General features: G+C 34.3%; 1 protein-coding gene and 1 long non-coding RNA gene across 3 annotated transcripts in view; one reads left to right on the forward strand and one right to left on the reverse strand.

Moving 5' to 3' along the window:
• The window catches only part of LOC138156092 (CUB and sushi domain-containing protein 3-like), a 638,148-nt gene extending 629,552 nt beyond the window's left edge, over positions 1 to 8,596 (forward strand). For both annotated transcript variants that reach the window (XM_069081324.1, XM_069081325.1), the window contains exon 6: positions 7,737 to 8,596. In XM_069081324.1, coding sequence (XP_068937425.1) covers positions 7,737 to 7,881 — 145 coding nt within the window. In that variant the 3' untranslated portion in view covers positions 7,882 to 8,596. The remainder of the gene's footprint in view (positions 1 to 7,736) is intronic.
• Positions 1 to 19,958, reverse strand: part of LOC138156094 (uncharacterized) — a 46,110-nt gene that overhangs the window by 8,056 nt on the left and 18,096 nt on the right. The gene's annotated exons all lie outside the window — the stretch shown is intronic.

The raw sequence follows: 19,958 nt of genomic DNA on the forward strand, positions 1-19,958 counted from the left end.
AAGGAAGGAAGGAAGGAAGGAAGGAAGGAAGGAAGGAAGGAAGGTTATGTATGTTCTCAGCAACCATGCACAATGTCTTATACACTTTTGTCATTTAATAAATGTTTTCTGAATTGAGTTGAGCCAATGTAGATTTTTATCATAGAGGTGAATTAGTCAAATCTGTGTGTTAGAAACATTTTCAGCTGGATTGAAGAATTAATGCACTAGAATCAGGGAAACAAGTCATAAAGTTATTTAAATAATCTTTATTGGACCAATTTTTATTTATATATTAGACCAATTATAGGTTTTGAGAGGATGGATGTGAGGTATTCTGAATATAGAATTGACAGGAACTGCCCACTGATTAAATGTAGGGAAAAGGAAGGAGAAAGGGTTTTTCAAAAAGTACTATTGGAAATATTCTAAATGTGAAAGACTGTGATTTGTGAGTATCTTTAAAAGAAATAGAAAAATGTGGAGGAGGGTAATTTTTTTTCAAAGGAGCAGGGGATGATGAGTTTTAGATAATCGGCCCTTTTTCCAGAATGGTTCCAAACAGCCATCACTAGTGACTCTAGGGGTCCTCCATCGACAATACCATCATTAACCACCAACCATTAACTAAATATAACTAATGGGAAGTTAAGCTCAACAACCTTGGGGATAACAATTTCATCCAGACCTCTAGATCTCCTTTTAGCCCTATCCCTGGAACCAGCATTCAGGGGAGCCTACCTTATGAATTTGAAAAATATCAACTGCCTCTGCATGTGCCCTTTTAACAGCTATAGCTATTGAAGATCTGAAAACAAAAGTTCTCACCAGAAATGACCTTGGAACTAGCTTTATCAATGGAAATGACATTCAAAGATGCTTTACAATCTGTTTCAATATTGTACTCTAAGATTTATGAGGCTTTTCCATATAATTGCATCTGAAATTCCCTCCATGTATTTTCTACTACATGTGAGTTGCTTGTGATCAGAAAATATCTTAGCTTTTAATTTATTTCCCAAGTGCTTGACACAGTACTTTGTACATTGCAAATACTTCATGAAGGCTTTTTTTTCATTCATACATTTATGCTGTTGGCATCTCAACAATTCATTAGTGGAACACTGGTTCTGTGATATCAGTGGACTATCCAAGGGGATGACTCTACACAGCTAGATATATGGCAGTGAGACCAAAGGAGATTTTAGAGTTGGGTATATAGACATGGGAGTCATGAGCATAAGGATGGCTGTTGAAACCATTAAGATAATTCAGTCTTACAAGGAGAGTCTGTAGAAAAAAGAGGATGAAGCTTTGGGAAAAATATATATTTTGCAAGGCGGACCAAAAATTTGGACTAAGAAGAAATGTTCCTAAATGGTCTGAGGCAAGAAATAGCAGTCTCCAAGAAATGAATGCAGGAAAGAATATAAAGAAAGTTCAATGTGATTAAATATCATAGATCCTAGGATCATAGCTTTTATAGCTAAAAGAGACCTCAGCCATGAGTAAAGTGAGGCCCAGAGAAGTTAAGTAACTTGTTAAAGGGTAGTAAGTGGCATACTCCAGAAAAAAAAAAAAAAAACTCAGTTCCTCTGACTGTAAATTCAGTCCTCTTTCCACAGTATGATACCACCTCCCAAGATAATAGTTAACAGTGTAATAATTAACACACACACATACACACATTTAAAGTTTACAACATGCTTTGGTCAAATAAGTGAGATAGTATGAGTATTATGATTCTATTTTTTTCAAATAATAAAATTAAAAATTAGAGAATATAAGTGAGTTGCACAAGATGGTACCAATAGTCCATACCAAAGCTGGTATTTGAAATTTCTTGATTTAAAGTCAGGACACTTTCCATGTTACCTGTACAAGGAAAATAAGGACTAAGAAATAGTCATTGGATTTACCGTTGAAGTCATCAATTGCGTAGGAGAGAAGAATCAAATTGTAGAGGAGTTTTCCTTTAGGAACAACGTGTGCAGAAGCCGAACTGCAGGACCTTGAGGAATGTATCAATTTTGAAGTGGAAAAAAAAGATATATTTGTGGAAGTTCAAAAGTGAAGAGAAAGGCGTATATAACTATAGTGGACATAAGGGTCAAAGGAAGACTTTTTTTTTAAGGATGGAGAGGCCTGAACATGTTTGTAGATTAAAAAAAAAATTTGGGTATGATAGGGAGTTGCTGATGGAACAAAGTCATAGAAGAGAAACTATGGAATAAGATAAAAAAACATAAATAGAGGGACTAGCTTGGGCAAGGAGGAAAACAATTTCATTCTCTAAGAATAAATGGAAGAAGAAAGCAGTGAGTGGAAACATAGGCAAAGTTTGAGGAAGGAGATTAAAGGATCTCAATCTTCCCAGTAAAATAGGAGATGAAGTTATTTGTTTATAGTGATTTCCCACTAAATTAGAAGAACAGGTCATTTGCTTAGAGTGAGAAGAATAGTATCTGCATAGAATTGTGAATCTAAGGAAAGAGAATATTTGAACCATATCTGTAGAATGGGGTCACTTTTTGGTGTCATTGAAATATTTGTCAGTTTGGTGAAGACTGTGGATCGTTTCTCAAAATAATCTATTTTTAATAAAATTCATAATTGCAGGAAATGTTAAATTTCATTTAGGTGTGAATGATAATTAAGAAAATGTACACATATATATGTATATGCATACATATCTATATATAATATGTATATTTCTATCTATCTGTCTATCTATCTATCATCTATCTATCTATCATCTATCTATCTATCTATCTATCTATCTATCTATCTATCTATCTATCTATCCATCTATCTATCTATCTATCTATCCATCCATCCATCCATCCATCCATCCATCTATCTATCTATCTATCTATCTATCTATCTATCTATCTATCTATCTATCTATCTATCTATCTATCTATCTGTCTATCTCCCACCCTCTTACAGACACTCTGAAATCTATGCATGGACCCCAGGTTAAGATTCCCGCTATAGAGAGTGTAATAGTGAGTCAATTAGAAATTAATTAAATAAATGGTATGCATTGCTGAGGGCCTTTAGTATAATATACTACAAGGGATATGGTAGCATGAATGTATAATCCACAGTTTGTATTGTTTGACTTCTAGAAGTTAATAGCTGAAGAGTAGGAGCAAGCAAAGTAGATTGTGGGACTGGCCAAGGATTTAATAGCATACAATCTATAATAAGGAAATGCTCATTTTGAATGGAAAAAAAATACATCTGCAATCGTGAAAATCTTAGTTTTTAAGTACATATGTTTCTGGGAGTACCTCAGAAAAAGTTCCCTGAATGCCTTTTGAATTGGATATAAGATAGAATTATCAGATAGTAAAAATTACTAAATATTAGGAAGGTTTATTGAAGGGGATTATGAATTAGTTTATCTTAGAATCTTTAAAATATTATGAAGCTTCATGTGATTAGTAATATAGTAGAATGGTGGTTTTTATATATGCCTTTCTAATGTTAAAAAAGAAGTAAATAAATGAAAAAATAAAAATTCATCGAATCCATATATTAGGAAGCCAGACACACCTTATAAGATTATCTTTATTTTTAAAATCTGACCACTTAAATACTTAAAACTCTCATTTACTATTCTTAGCCCTCTGAAATCTTAAAAGACTCTCTGAACACTTGGTTGAAGGGGGCCTATTTAGTTCTCCCATGTCAGAGATAAAATCAGTCCCTTCCCACTAATATGACAAGGTACAGAAATCATTGATTCTTTGCAGCTACTTCAAGGAAAGGGAGTACAAGTGAATGACTAGGGGCAATGGGAGACTTGACAGTGCAGAGGTGGCTAAAGGTGAAAGAATTTGTGTGTTCCAGGTAAAGAAAAGAAACTTACAGTTATACTATTCCCACGGAGTTTGCTTTTAGCTAGGACCCAGCTGGTTTTCTATATCCCCTAATGTAAGTGACCTGAAGAACCCCAACTTCAGGCCTCTACAAAGGAGAAAAGTTACCTACCACTGCAGTATAAATGGGAGGAACAAAGAGTGAAGTGGGAAGAGCAGAGTATTTGTTGATTAAGAAAAAAGTATTAGAAAACAAAAATTCAAGAGAGACAGTTGGATTTATCCCTAGCTCCCAAACAGATAGAGTGACTAGGTGGCATAGGGAACAGAATGCCTAGCTTGGAATCAGGAAGACTTATCTTCCTGAGTTCAAGTGTGACCACAGATACTTAATAGCTGTGTAACCCTGATCAAGTCAGTTTCTTCATCTGCAAAAAGAGCAGGAGAAGGAAATGGCAAACAACTCCATTATCTTTGCCAAGAAAACCACAATGGGGTTATGAAGTGTTGGACACGACTGAACAACTAAACCCAAGCAGATAAATCGGCATTAAAATAAATAAAGACAAAATTTTAAAAGAATGATTTTTTGGAGGGTAATTGGGATTAAGTGACTTGCCCAAGGTCACATGGCTAGTTTGTGTGTGTGTGTGTGTGTGTGTGTGTGTGTGTGTATGTGTGTGTGTTGTGTCTGAGGCCAGATTTGAACTCAGGTCCTCCTGACTCCAGGGCTAGTTCTGTATTCACTGTGCCACCTCACCACCCCTAATTTTCTTTTTTTTTTTAGTTGATCTAATTTTTTGTTTGTTTTTTTGAAGAGGGAAGGTAGGGCAATTGGGTTAAGTGACTTGCCCAAGGTCACGCAGCTAGTAAGTGTTAAGTGTTTCAGGCCAGATTTGAACTCAGGTCCTCCTGACTCCAGGGCCAGTGCTGTATTCACTGCACTACCTAGATGCGCCTAAGAATGAAATTTTTAAGAGGTCATAGCATATTAATCAAACATTATACTATTAAATAAAATGGACCAAAAAATCTCCAATGAAAAGATTTCTGCAGATTACATATAAATAATGAAATGATAGCAAGAAACCACAGAATGTTTCAAAGATAGAGAAAATATTTATAGAAATTGTTAGGACTTAAATTAGTTTGGAAATCAGAGCTCTCCAAGAAGAATTAACAAAGACCAACAACAAAGTTAACAACTTAAACATATGATGGAAATTTTTCTAACGTAGTATAGGCACAGATGAAACTATTTATCAGTAAGAAGTATGGACCTTCAATAAGACAAACACTTATTTGAAACATTCTATAATCAAAGAAAAACAAAATAGGAACAGATGAGATGAACATTCAACATTCCAAACACAAAAAATGCAAGAAAGTCAAATGAGTCCAATTGTCAAGACAGAACTAAGAAATTAAATAAACATTCCCATATTTTTGAGCTATTGTTCAAAAGTGAACTGAATTTATTGGTTAACAAAACAAGAAAAATAGATCCATCAAGGTTAAAAAAGAATTTAAACAAATTTTAAAGAATAAGGGTAGAAGAAAAAAGAGCTAAATTGATGTTCCATAGATTAAACCTCTTTTATAAGGTATAGATATCTTTAAAAGGGTAATATATGGCTATCATTTTATCTTGTAAGAAGTCTGTTGTGGGGGGCGGGTAGGTGATACAGTGAAGAGAGCACTAGCCCTGGAGTCAGGAGGATCTGAGTTCAAATCTGACCTCAGACACTTAATACTTACTAGTCGTGTGACCTTGGGCAAGTCACTGAACTCCATTTGCATTGTCTTCTACCTCCAAAAAAAAACAAAAAACAAAGTCTGTTTTAGGTATTAGGGGTTGTAATGCCACGCACAAGCAGCTTTCCAGAAGAATGCTACTGTGAACAGCTTTTAAGGTTCTGATTACACAGTATAATGAACACTATTTATTCAAATCAAAGCAAAACATTCACAGAAAATCAAGGTACAGCATTCACAATATTACAACTTAACACAGAAAAATCACAATATAGTATTCACAACAGCTTATCATTAAAATGGTCACAGTTTCCACCATAGTGGCCACCAATATTTGAACAAAGAACAATCTCAAAGTACAATAGTCAAAGTCTTCCACTCATGGGGCACACTAAGTTAACTCAATCAGTCACTTTTTCAGCAATCACTTACAAAGTATCATTAATCATGAAGTACAATCATTAGAAAATGCACAGACTTTCCACCCCTAGGTCACTAGTAAATTACAATTTCATTACTACTCAGTACTCAGGAAGAGGTCTTTTCATCTTGACTCGAGGCAGGCCAACTCCTACCTGAATCCACCAAACAGTCACCTGGATTCAAAGGCAGCTCCCAGTTCTTTATCCAGCTCTCTGTGTAGGTCCTGCTCCACACTGAAGTTTGCAGGGTCCAGTTCATCTCAAATCCTTCACAATTTCTGTTCCCAGGAATTCAAGGTTCAACCAAGCCACAAACAGACAAAGTCTAAGCATTCTGGTCATTCTTCCTCAGTCTTCTTCAGCTCATTCAAAAAATCATCATCACCTTATTCAGCTTCAGCTTGGGGGGGGGGGGAAGGATGTTTCCTGGGCTCCTGGGCTCCTCTTCAGCCTCCTGGGCTTCTCTTCAGAAGAACTTCCACCACCACAAGTTCTAAGGAAATTCTAACTCGTTCTAGTTTCTCATTTCTCTTCTGTAGCTGCTCTGCCTCCAGATGCTGGTCCCAAGAAATTGTGACTGTCCCTTCCTTTCTGGGTCTTTTCTTTGCATAGGCACAGCATTAGCTACTTCCTGTTTCAGCCAATCCACAGGAGACAGGAGTTCATACCTTCTGTTTCCCCAACAGAGGCTTGATCAATTACTAAGTGTAATTTCTAAGGTACCTGCTACCTTTGCTTAACTTGAAACAAGGTGCTAAGTACCTGGTGACTTGCCAATACAAAAAGAGGTCTTCAGATTCAAATTACATTACCATTACATTTCAAATTACATTACCATTACAGGGGTTTATAATTTTAAGTGCATTTCTTTACAGAAGAATGAAATGAACCATTAGTGACTCAAAAATGTAGGAATGAACAAGATGTTTTTATTATGAGAATATATGTACAAAAATGAATGTAAGAGTATCACAATGTTGAAGATAAATGTGAAATCTTCCATTGAAGTGAAATATTCATTAATATTTGAAATTATGTATCAAGAAATCTAGGAAATGGAAGCTTATTAGGAAGTTGATATGGGAGATCACATTATCACTAGCTTTCTAAGATTTCCTTGTTATAAGAAAGCATGCACTCTTTCTATGTTGAAAAAGTGATTGGGTGGAATAGGGGGCATCATCAGAATTCAGGACTAAGTGCAAGTGCAACTCTGCCCATGACACATACTGGCTATGAGACCTTGGAGAAGTTCATTAACTTCTCCATTCCCCCAGGCAACTCCACAAGTATTAGGTTGTAGAGCAGTGGTCACTCTGAACTAATAGAAAGAATTTCCAGAGTGGAGCTTCCCTATACCAATTGAAACCATAGGCCTGGTAAAAACAAACAAACAAAAAACTCCTGCTCAATAGAGAGATATTTTCACGTTGCCTTTTCTTCTACCTTGAAAAAGTATACCCATCTCCTTACTCATGTCTATTCATCATTAAGTGAGAACACATTGACATGGAACATAATTTTCCAATCAGAATGAGTTCCTATTTTGTCACTTTTACAGTAATTTGCCACTTTTACTGTGCACATAAATTTATAATATTACTTTCCTAATCTGTTGTAAAGCATTAATTTTGTGTATTTGAACTTCAGCATCATGGATCATATAGCAAGATAGTAGACTTAATTCAATAGTACTATAAAGCAAACAATGCTATGGAATGACTTTATACTTTTGTCATCTTTCATAATTTAGGTTATCTGGAATGAATATACCACCACCAATTATCAGCAACAAAAACTGGCTCCGGCTGCACTTTGTCACAGACAGCAACCACCGCTACCGTGGATTTAGCGCCCCGTATCAAGGTATATTTAATGAAAGGTCTTCTTTTCTCTAGTGTGTAAAGAGGATTTTTGGTAAATACAATTGCTTGTCCTGATAGAGAAGTATCATTTTCCCTTTTTTTAGGGGGGTATATTTTGAACATGCTGAAATGATTATTTTCCTGCTGAGTGAACCACACAATAATTACCAAATTACAGAATATGTTCTAACAGATTTTTGTAACTCAATATGGAGGGTAGAGAGACCATTTGAATTCTAAAAGATAACATGTAGTTGATGGAATAGCTATGCTTCTTTATAGCATTTTAGAGATGAGACAAGAAGTCTGTTTCATAAAGTAACACAGAATACCCACAATACAAAATTGATTTCATTTTAATCAATTGCAATGGATTTTCATATGTGCTCTTTATTATTGTTAGTTTAATTAACCTCATTAGGATTCTTATTCACCATTTTTATTAACAGGCATAATTTTTACTAAATAGAATAAAAACATCCAAGACACTAGCTTGGAAATTTCACGGTTTGGAATAAGATCATTATAAAGATTAAGTGCTAATGAAAATAGCTTCTGTGGTGTTTAGTATTATTATGTTTGCTTAGTCTATTTTATCTACCAACTATTAATGGAAATAATGCATTTCATTCTCAGTAGTCCACCAAGTATTCTTTAGAAAAGTACAAACTTTTGTCAGTTACATTTTTTTCCATTTATCTGGTTAAAAAAGGAACTTAAAGTCTCTAGTAACTTTTTATTGCAATGTCTTTGCAATTTTAACATAGTGGACTCAGATAGCTCTTTTTTTAGTCAATAAAATGGGATTAGACTAAGTGTTTTCCTGGAATTCTGGTTATATAAAATGAATTTTCAATCTTATCGCCTCCCCTCAGCTTTCTCAGTCATGTACCCTTACTTACTGTGCCCTTACTTAAAAACAGAAATCATTAAATGTAATTTATAAGTCAGCAACCCCCCCTATGAAATACACTGCACAGCACTACAGTACAAGTACCAGACTATGAACCTAGAGGAGAAAAAATTATATAGAGAGTGAAAGGTAACTCCATCAGAACACAAAACTAAACAAAAAAAAAAACAAGAATTCAGGGTTATTTTTTTTTCAAATATATTTGTGGAGAAAATAACATATGGGAATAAGAAAATGCTTTGAAGATATTTTCTGTGTAGTACTTTTAATTTTCTCCAAAAAGAATTTTCAAAATATTAGAAAATGTTTATTTTAAAGTAAATTTCTATGGAACAATTTAAAGAACCCAATCTAGTTTTATAATCCTAGATTTCTACATTAAAACTCATTGGTTTAAATTGAATCTGGTAAGCTAAATTCATAATGCCCTTAAGTTGCTTTAAACTTAGTCTCTTCTCAGTTTCCAATGAATGCTTTCATCACTTTTAGGCACTGCAGAAACTGTGTCACTGTACTACCCTGGGAGTGAAGGATGGGAATAAATAGCATGTCAAATTTTCAACTTAAGGAGGGTCAGCACCCAGAGAGGAGGGATTTATCTAAATGAAAGATGGCATGATCCTGATAGCTTCCTGCATGCTTTAAGTGGAAAAATGGGTGGCAAAAAAAGTCCACAAGTTGCTGGTCCTGCATTTCTCAGGACAGTCTTTCTTTCCATGGGAATTGATCACTTGGAATTTTTCATCTGGAATCACTCCATTCTACTTCTGGAAAATGATCTACTTCCTATCTCTAAAAGCACAACAAATGGGAACATTAACAAAAGGGAAAACAACCACACACACTTGTCAGATTGACAAGTTAGGTATACATACATGCACAGAGTTATTTTTTTTGTAGCCATATTCTAGTGACAAAATTAGTAAAAAGATAACAGATCATACTTTAGACTATATCTCAATAATATATTATATTATAATACAATGATAATAGAATATATATTTATATATACCCATTATTTAAATTAAATTTTTAAATGATCTTGTCCCTATCCTTAACATACATGTTAATTTTCTGGTGTTCATTGAATTTTAATACTTATTAAAACCTAATAATCAGAATATCAATTAATTTAGGAAAGTATTAAGAGTAAGTATTTTTTGGGCAACTCAGAGTTATGAAAATAGCTCATGAAATTGAGTAGTCCCATTACCAGTGTGATGTAAAAGCAATAGTATATTTCTGTCCTATAAAAATTATCATTGAAATAGAAGAGACAAAAAAAATCAGAAGCTAATAGTTAATGATACAGTCAAGAAAAAATAGTCTAAAACAATGCTTTTTTTAGTTATTCTCTCTTTTTAAAATCATGTTTACGAATGGTTTCTAAACCTTCTCAAAAGCTATACTTAGTATGATTTTCCAGAAAAGTCCTTTGAGGAGCTTATTTCCCAGATTTGCCAAGTCCAAACAAGACTACACTTAGGAAACAGCATCCCACTTGACAACAATTCTTGAAAATAAAAGCAATTCATCATTTGTAACAAATTTCCAGTAAGTCAACTTGATTGGCAGGAAGTAAATAGACTAAGCCTATACTAATGTCATCAGACACTTTAAAAGGGGAAATGAGAGAAATATTCTCTGTGCCTTCCAAAATGACTCTACTCCATTTTAAGGATGGGAGAAACTAAAAATAATGAAAGATAGCAAATATTGGGAAATACCATTATAATAGACACTACATAGAAACACATGCCAATTTTGAAGCAATTGAAAGGATAGGTGGAATACATACATACATACATACATATGAATTTCCTAATGTAATAAATATTTATTATTAATTTATTAATAATAAAATTAAATTTTGGGTAGGTAATCATTTTGTCTAACAAGTTTCACAGTAGAAAAATCTAACTATCTTAGGTTGATAATGGCCTCCATTTCTCCTTTTTATTCCTAACTTAAAATATACTGAAAATAAGGCTCATGAAAAAGATAGATTGAGAACAAGGTATTAGTTATAGTTTGGTCAGAGACAGCAGATATATGGGTTTCCCAGGAGAAAATATTTCCAAATGAGACTATGAGGTAAATTTAGCAGATGTTGCAGTCCAGCTCCCTAGTATAATGTGCTGGTATGTTAATTTTAATTTGCATTAAATGGTGCCTCAGAATAGCAAACTAATATTCCCTCACATGATCAAGAATACTTATCACAGGTATAGCCTTCCTTCTATAAGTCATTTTCTGGTCCACAACCATGCACATTTCTCCTGTGTATATGTATATGGAGATGAATGCTATCTGTACCCCATACCTCATACATAACAAAAACAATTTCTGTTGCTAAAACCAACTTGTATAATTTTAATTTTGATATGATATTCTGATTCTGATAGTTGTCTTTGAACAAGTTGCACGCTTTATTTTTCTTGTTAGATTGTATTTTTCAGTCTTTTCCTTACATCTTATTGCAATGAAATTTTATTATGCCTTATTTTGTTCTTATTCTTATATCCACATTTTATTTCCATAAAACCATTTCTCATGTAGCATCAACCTTCTGCTATCAACAAATGTATGATGACATCTTTTTACTCTCCTTGGTAGCACTTGTGTTGAACATGACACTGTGGCTATTTCTCATACCCTTATTTGCATCATTAAAACCTTTCTCCAGTTTTTATTACAACTTGATTACATTCTCTTCATTTGTAAGCAAGCAGGGGATATTTCACATACAATTCAGTAATCCAGTACTTTGTCTGTATAAAATACATTAAAATATTCTCTTCTGTTGAACCATAAGTTCTGATCATGTAATTCTGAAGGAATATGCCAAAATTTTACAGTAGAAGTTACTCAGCATTTCAGAGTAATTTGTAAGTGTCTGAATCAATGATGCAGTTACACATCTATCTGCCTTTGGTATGCATATCCAGAAAATAGACCATCTAAATCAGCAGCAAGTATATATATACATACAGATAGTTAAAAAATACCAAAAAAAATGTATTATTAGTCCTTTCACGTATTTATAATCAGATATTTCCAATTTTTATATACACATGGTTGTGCATCTTGATCTTTGTTTTGCATGTTTGCACATGCATCAAATGCATATTTATGATTTTTGATGGCAAAGTGGCCTGTCAGTTCTTTACCGATCATGATAAGACTTTTTTTTTTAAGTTATGTGTATGGACAAACAAAATTCATATACCTCAGAAAAAAAGCCTCCAAATTGATCTTTACCACTACCTCAAAGCAAATCAACTTTTTTTTAAATAGAAAAAAAGCATTCTATAGAAATAACAAGCTATGTTCAAAGTAGAAAAGCATACAAACATACCAAAAGCCACAAAATAATATCACAACTCCTGTGCACATTAGGATTCATTAATTTAAAGTATAAAAGAAATCATTTTGAAGTGCATTTCATCTACTGCTGTTCTTCCCCTGACCCCTAAAATGTTGGAATTTCCCAGTATTTTGATGTTGGTTCCTTATTTTCTCTTAACTCTCTCTGAGAAACTTAATTTATTGTGATGAGTTCGTCTATGAGAAGGCAGTGCTGTATTGTGGAAAGAACACAATGTGGTATATAAGGGAGGAAAAGCTTCAGAAGTCCTGGTGTACACACACACACACACACACACACACACACACACACACAGTGTATGCATGTATGTATATGTGCATTATGTGTGTGTGATTTTAGTCAAATTTAGACCCATTTTACCTCTCTAGACCTCAATTTGCTCTTCTATAAAATGAATGGGCTGAATAATCTACAAGATCTCCTTCCAGCTCAAAACATTGAAGCACTAATCACCCCTCTTGAGATGACTCCTAAGTCATCTTCTTTTCCAATGTACAGATATTTCTTGGATATAACTCTGGCACCTAAACCAGTACAAAAAATTTCTTAAATTCTTTACCATCTTACCAATTTCCAATTAATGAAGGTAGTAACAACACTCATTTAGCCTCGTACATTTAAAACACTTAAGGCATCTCTACCTCATTCTGTTACCTAAAAAGTTGCTAATTCATGATTTCTTTCCATAGCCTCTCTTTATAAATATCTGCTATCTCTCATAAAGACCTATATTATTCCTTGCCTGGATTATTGTAACAAACTTCTAACTGATCTACCTGCCTTATGTCTCCTTGAATCCACTCTACAAATCTATATTACACACTCTTGCCAAATTAAATTCCTTCTCCAACCATGCCACATAAAAGAATATTAAAACTTCCAATGGCTTTCCACTGTGTCTTGAATTAAGTCCTATATTTTCCTTCCTTTCAAGGATGTCCTTGCATTTTCAAAAAAAAATATCACTATAGTTTGCTTTCTTAACATGTTTCACATTCTATCTTTATTTAAGTTCAGTCCAAAATGACAATATTCATTATTCTTTAAAGGCACTACATACCTTCCCACCTCTATGTCTTAGGTTATCCTATTCCCTATTCCTAGAATAGACTTCTCTCCCAATTCTGCTTGTCCATTTCTTACCCAACAACTCCAGTTCTAATGCCAACTCATTTTATAAAATTTTCCTTTTTCCCCTCTAACTCATCATAATTTGTCTATCCTCTGCATTAGAATAATGTTGTAGATTTTCTCATTATTTTTATGTATCAGGTAGTATAGTTGTTATATTTCAATTTTGATTCAATTAAAAAACCTTTATTAATCACCTTGGTGCAAGACAGTGATCACTTCTTCAAAGACAGAAATAAAAGGATCCTTGCTTTTGAATACCTTGCATTCTACCACAAGGAGAGTAAAATACATTATGTGGAAGGAAAATTGTGGTGGAACATATTATTTACAGCCAGGGATGTGTAGTAAGGAGGAGGTAACACATAAATTGATCTTTGGAGGAAAATAAGAATTCTAAGTGGTAGAGACAAGGAGGAAAAGGGTTCAGGCATGAGTAATAGCTTGTGTAAATGTAATGAGGCAGATCAAGTATTGAGTACAAGAGATGGCACATTGAGTTCATTAAGGGGACCAATGTGAAGTTGTAGAGGCAATGAAGAGTTTTGAGCAAGGAGGTACTACTGTCAGACATACTCCTTTAGAGCATATCTCATCTTCCAACTAGAACATAATTCCATGATTCAAGGATCATTTCTTATTCTTTGTTTTTCTTCAATTGCCTGTCAAGAGACTGGCACTCCTGGACTACTTCTTGAAGTTCTATGATAAATGTATAGTACATATAGTTCTCGCATATACCATAGTTAAGTAGATTGTGAGGTTCCTGAACAGCTGGTTTATTTTCAACTATAAGCTTATCCATTTAAAACTTGTAGTTCTTTTTATGCCAAAAATGACTGGTATAAGTAGGTATTGTTGGGAAACAGTTGTATAATCTCAGCGCATTTTCTTTTCTTTTTTTTTTAAAGCAATTGGGGTTAAGTAACTTGCTCAAAGTTACACAGCCAGTTATTTTGTGTGGGTGCCACGTATCTGAGGCCAGAACCGATCCCAAGCCTCCCAATGCTGAGGCCAGCACTCTTACTCACTGTGCCACCTGGTCACCCCAGCGCATGATTATTCCTATATTAAATTATTCATAACAATTGGCAATTTAGATGAAATATGTGTGTAATGCATGTGAGTGTGAGTGTATATGGATTTTGTATTTATAATTGATTGGAGTTATTTGTATATATACATATATATATATATATATATATATCTGTTGTACTGTATGAGTAGATATAAAGATATAGATAGATATAAAGAGGTCAGAGATATACTTCTTGGATGCTAAACAATACATAGGCTGGTTTGGCTGGACTATAGTGTACATGAAGGTGAATAATGTGGAATAAAGCTGGAAACATAGGTGGAGGGGTAAGGTTGTGAAGCGTTTAAATGCCAAACTAAGGATTTTGTATTTTATTTCAGAAGTAATAGTCACTAGAGTTTGAGTAAAACAGTGGCGTGATCTGACCTGCACTTCAGCAAAATCACTTTCAAAGCTACATGAAGGATGGGTTGGATTTTGGAGAGACTTGCAATTGGAAAAGCAATTAGGAGGCTATTGTAATAATCCCAGTGAGAGATGATGAATACCTAAATTAGTGTGGTGGCTGTGTGAGTGGATAGGAGATGGATATATAAGAAGTTATGGAATAAGAGATGATTTCACAACTGATTATCTATGCTGGATGATTGTGATTGAGCTGGGGATGATAACAAAATTGTAAACCTAGATAATATGAAAGACTCTGGTACTCTCAACAGAAATGAGGCAGTTCAGAAGACAGATGAATTTAAGAAAAGAAATAACAAGTTGAGGTATTAGAAATGTTGAGTTCTATGTGTCTTTGAGATATCCAGTTTGAATTATCTAATAAGTAGTTGAAGATATTGAATTGGAACTCAAGAGGGAGACTGTCTGAAAATAAGCATCTGAGTCATCAACACAAAGATGATACTTAAAATCAAGACATGTACATGCAATCTGAAAACCTCTGGAGGATAAATGCTTCTTTTTCTTAATAAAGGTATGAAGTCTAAAGTGGAGTTCCTTGTTATCATCCCTCAATTAAACACAATTATATACAGCAGATATTTACTAAGTGACTAGATTTGTGTAGTTATGGGTTTTTTGGGGTTTGTTTTTGTTTTTGCTTTTTAGAGGGGGGAAAGCAGGGCAGGTGGGGTTAAGTGACTTGCCCAAGGTCACACGGCTAGTGAGTGTTAAGTGTCTGAGGCCGGATTTGAACTCAGGTCCTCCTGACTCCAGGGCCAGTGCTCTACTCACTGCACCACCTAGCTGCCCCTTCACAAACTGTAAATTTTATGACTTCATTTTCCAATGGCTACATCTAATTTACTTTTTTACAAAGAATACTTTTAAATTCTTTTTCTTAAGAGAGTTATTGTCTATATGTATAGATCTACTATAACATTAAGTTATCTTTAAATTATTCAGGAAATTAACCATCTCAACTTCAGACAACAAAATGATCTGAGTTCCCATAGGTACTGGAGAATAAGAATAGAAAAAGGAATGTTGTTTCATGGTGGCATTTTTTTTTTCTTTCATCACATACTCAGAGATGTCAGCCACCTCTTCTGAATACTGTTGGGTTATTGAGTGAATTAGAATGGTTAATAACATTCACCTGCAGCTTCAGTTTCTGCTTGTGAGTATGTTTGTGTATGTGTATATGTCACAAAAATGATGTTCTGCTTTTCAGAATGTGAAGTTACATGTCGCATATCACTCATTCACTTCATTTATATAGTAGCAACATAAATAACAGAACCTGTCAAATTAACTTTATATATATATACATATGTATATATCTATCTCACCTGTCTGTCTATCTATCTATCTATCTATCTATCTATCTATCTATCTGTCTGTCTGTCTATCTATCTATATATCTGTCTGTCTATCTGTCTATCTGTCTGTCTCCTATCTAATTCGACTGGAATGCTTTCTCATAATGAGAAATCCATAAAACCTCAAAGGTGGTACAGGATAAGACCCATCAAAGCAGAAAGGCCTCAAATACTTACAGAGTGACTTATTTTTACCTGTCCTCCAAGGACCAAGCTGGTTTAGTATGGTAGAGCTCACCATCATAAAGCTGAACACTCGATGATGCATTTTCTTCTAACAAACACCTATAAGGTAGACGGCACAGACACTTTTACAGAAAAGATTATATAAAAAAAAAACTAGATGTTTCCTAGTGCTACGACAAAGGCTTGTGCTTTTGAATTTTATTTTATTTACTCACAGAAGTAACTCTGGTTTGTCTTTTTCCTGTCATGTATTGCCTAATTCTCTATTTCCAATTTTGGAATCTTCCAGATATTATCTTTGATACTTCAGTTAATTTATAGTTTCAGCAGTGTGGTCATTCCCTACACCAATGCAGGTTGCAACTCTTCCATGACTTAGTACATGGTTTTTAAGAGTTGCTTCAATAGAAGTATTTTTATAATTATAACACTGGGAATATGTGAAAAAATAGAAATGTTGTTGTCATGAAAGAGACACTTGAACAATCTGCAATTTATCATCATGTCAAGACTGAAGTGCCATGAATGCCCTTAGAAAAAATGGTTTTGGTACAATTCCAATTCTATCAATTTATTTGCCAAGACTCACATTTTTTCTTGCCCAGAATTTGCTTCCAAAAGCTAAGGTCAGTAGAGTAGAGAGAAAGCTAATTAGCAACCCATTTCTAATTCCCTTGGAATGGTTGCAAAATCTGAATTCTTTGAGGTTTTAAATTCTAGTTAACTGGACACAGAGTAGATATTAGACCAGGGTGTCAATCATTCTCCTGTCACTAAATGGCCTACACAAATTAAATAACCCTGTACAAGTTCATTAATTTCTGGCTTTTAGCATCATCATTTGTACAACATGATTAGGAAAGCAAGAAGGTTATATGACTGAAGCAAAAGTTTAAATGTCACTCGATAATTTTAACATTTATAGTGGATTTCTTTCTATCATTTGTGTTTGTTCCTCCCAGACCATGAGATATGTTAGTAAATAACATTTTGAGAAAGGGTAAACTTGGAAAGATGAAGTTTAGAGAAAGCTGACAAATTAGCACCTTGAAATATGATAATAATGAGCTTCTGAGCAAAATAATTACAAGCAAAAGGTAATAGTGCCCAGTACAATTGAAGGAACATTTACATAAATAAGAATGAATGGGGACTGACTGTATTGTAGATTACATAGAGCATACAAAGCCAGATTGGAGTAGTGAAGACGTTGGTTCATTATTCATTGTATATTAGACTGTCTTCAAGATCCTGCTCATAGTATTTCATAATCTCAGAGATTTCTAACATTTGGAGTCACAGATTTGCAATGGTAGAAGTAATTCCTTGTTGGAATGTGCTACAGCACCAAAATCATACGAACATTAATGCACTCATACACTTAGGCTTAGAATGGTGGAGTTAGTCACTAGAAGGATGACCTGATGGTGATGCATTTTCTCGTGATTACAGCCCTTAATGTGCACACACGCACACGTGTGTATATGTGTAAAAATAAAATATATGTATGTGAATATAGATTATATATGTATACACATAGCATACACATGCATACATGCCATCCATTAACCATATACATATTTGTTGTAGTTTGGTTGTTTCACTTGTATCTGACTCTTTCTGACCCCATTGGGGCTTTCTTGGAAAAAATCCTAGAGTGGTTTGCTGTTTCCTTCTCCATACCATTTCACAGATAAGGAAATTAAAGCAAACAGGTTTAAGTGACTTGCTCAGGGTCACAGTGTCTGAGAATAGATTTGAACTCAGAAAGATGAGTCTTCCTGAATCCAGGCTTGGCATTCTATGCACCATACCTCCTAGTTACCAAATACATATGTGTGTGTGTGTGTGTGTGTGTGTAGTATTTATAAATGTATACATGTTTATATACATAAGTATATGACTTATGATATGATGATATATTATTAACATGTGACCAATGCATAGCTAGGTTCAGGGCCAAGATATCCTATACTCAAGATGTACTTCTAGCACATAGAGGTTGTATGACCCTGGTCAAGCCACTTGGACTTTCAATGCTCTAAATGCTTTCAACTCTCTAAAAATCTAAGTTTCAAGAAAATGTTGACCATCCTTTTTAGTTAATTTCTTCATCAAAGATTTGCTATGAGTATAATCTCCTGGCATATATTTGCATTGAGATGCAGGTCATAATCTTCTCTGCAATTTATACTGTTACAGATGAGCCTAGAGCACTGAAAAACTAAGTTTAAGTGACTACTTGCTGGGGTCACCTATCACTATGTGTCAGTGTTGGGTTTTGACTCAGGACCTTGGGTATCATGCTGTCTGTCAGTCAATAAGCTCTTATTAAACACTTACTATGTGCCACATACTATGCTAAGTATTGGGGATACAAAAAAGGTAAAAGATAGTCCCTACCTTCAAGGAGCTCACAAACTAATGGGGGAGACAATAACCAAACAAATTAAATACAAACAAGCCATGTGTAGGATAAATAGAAGGGAAAGCACTAAATCAAAGATGGCTTTGGAAAGGCTTACTGCAGAAGATGCAAGTTTAGCTGGGACTTGAAGGAAGCCAGGGAAACCAGGAGATGGATAAAAAGAGGAAGAATACTCTAGGTGGGAGGGATATCCAGAGACGCTTTTGAAGCTGAGAGATAGAATGCCATGTTTGTGTATAGAAAGGATGCCAGTGCCTCTGGATTAAATAATATGTGGCAAGAAGTAGGGTATAAGAATACTGGAAAAGTGATGTAGGGTATATTATGTGCTGCTCTTTGTATTATTTTATATTCAATATCATCCTTAAAATATGCATGCATATAGAGAGGGATACACATGTATCCCCAGTGTTCCAATAGTCTTATTTTTTAAAAAATATGCTCAAGTTTATTAAAGCTCAAAATTGCACTAAAACTTTTTAAGATATTCTTCATAGCATACATATAACATGTGTATATGCATATTGCATAAATATGTATGTATATGCATATATATATGTTTTGATATATGTAGGTACACATATATAGATATGTGCACATGCTATATAAACCTATCCACATATATTCCCAACATTTAGATAAACACGTAGATGTGGGCAGGAGTTCATTTATTTATATTCATACTCTCTTGGATTGGTAATCTAATTTACATGAGCATTTCCTCTATTCTAGAGTTCAAACCATGTAAGCCTTCTTATTGTGGGGTAATTCTTGTTACTGTCCTTTCATGAAAAGCAGACCTGCCCAATGTCCTATAAGTCTGCCTCTACATCTTTTAATATTTCATGGATAGCAATGCAGCACTTGTGTGGGCCTGCCATCTGTTATCCATTTTCACTACATGAAAATGCCACCTCTTTACTGATTATACATGCCTTTGATGCTAATTTACTATGATGTTGAATATCTAGTTATGCTTATAAATTTGGTTAATAAATACTGTTTAACTTGGCTACATACATTTGGATAATTGACATGTGTGTATGTTTATGTATATATGTGTGTATGTACACATATATGTATGTATGCACTGTTTGTATGTGGGGAGGAAGAAGGGTGAGGGAGGAGGAGAGAGAGGAAGGGAAAGAAAGAAGGAGAGAGAGATAGAGAGAGAGAGAGAGAGAGAGAGAGAGAGA

The sequence above is a fragment of the Petaurus breviceps genome, unplaced genomic scaffold, assembly GCF_028583685.1.
Source record: "Petaurus breviceps papuanus isolate PSGF00001 unplaced genomic scaffold, PetGlider_PUasm1.0 98, whole genome shotgun sequence".
NCBI classification, from domain to species: domain Eukaryota; kingdom Metazoa; phylum Chordata; class Mammalia; order Diprotodontia; family Petauridae; genus Petaurus; species Petaurus breviceps.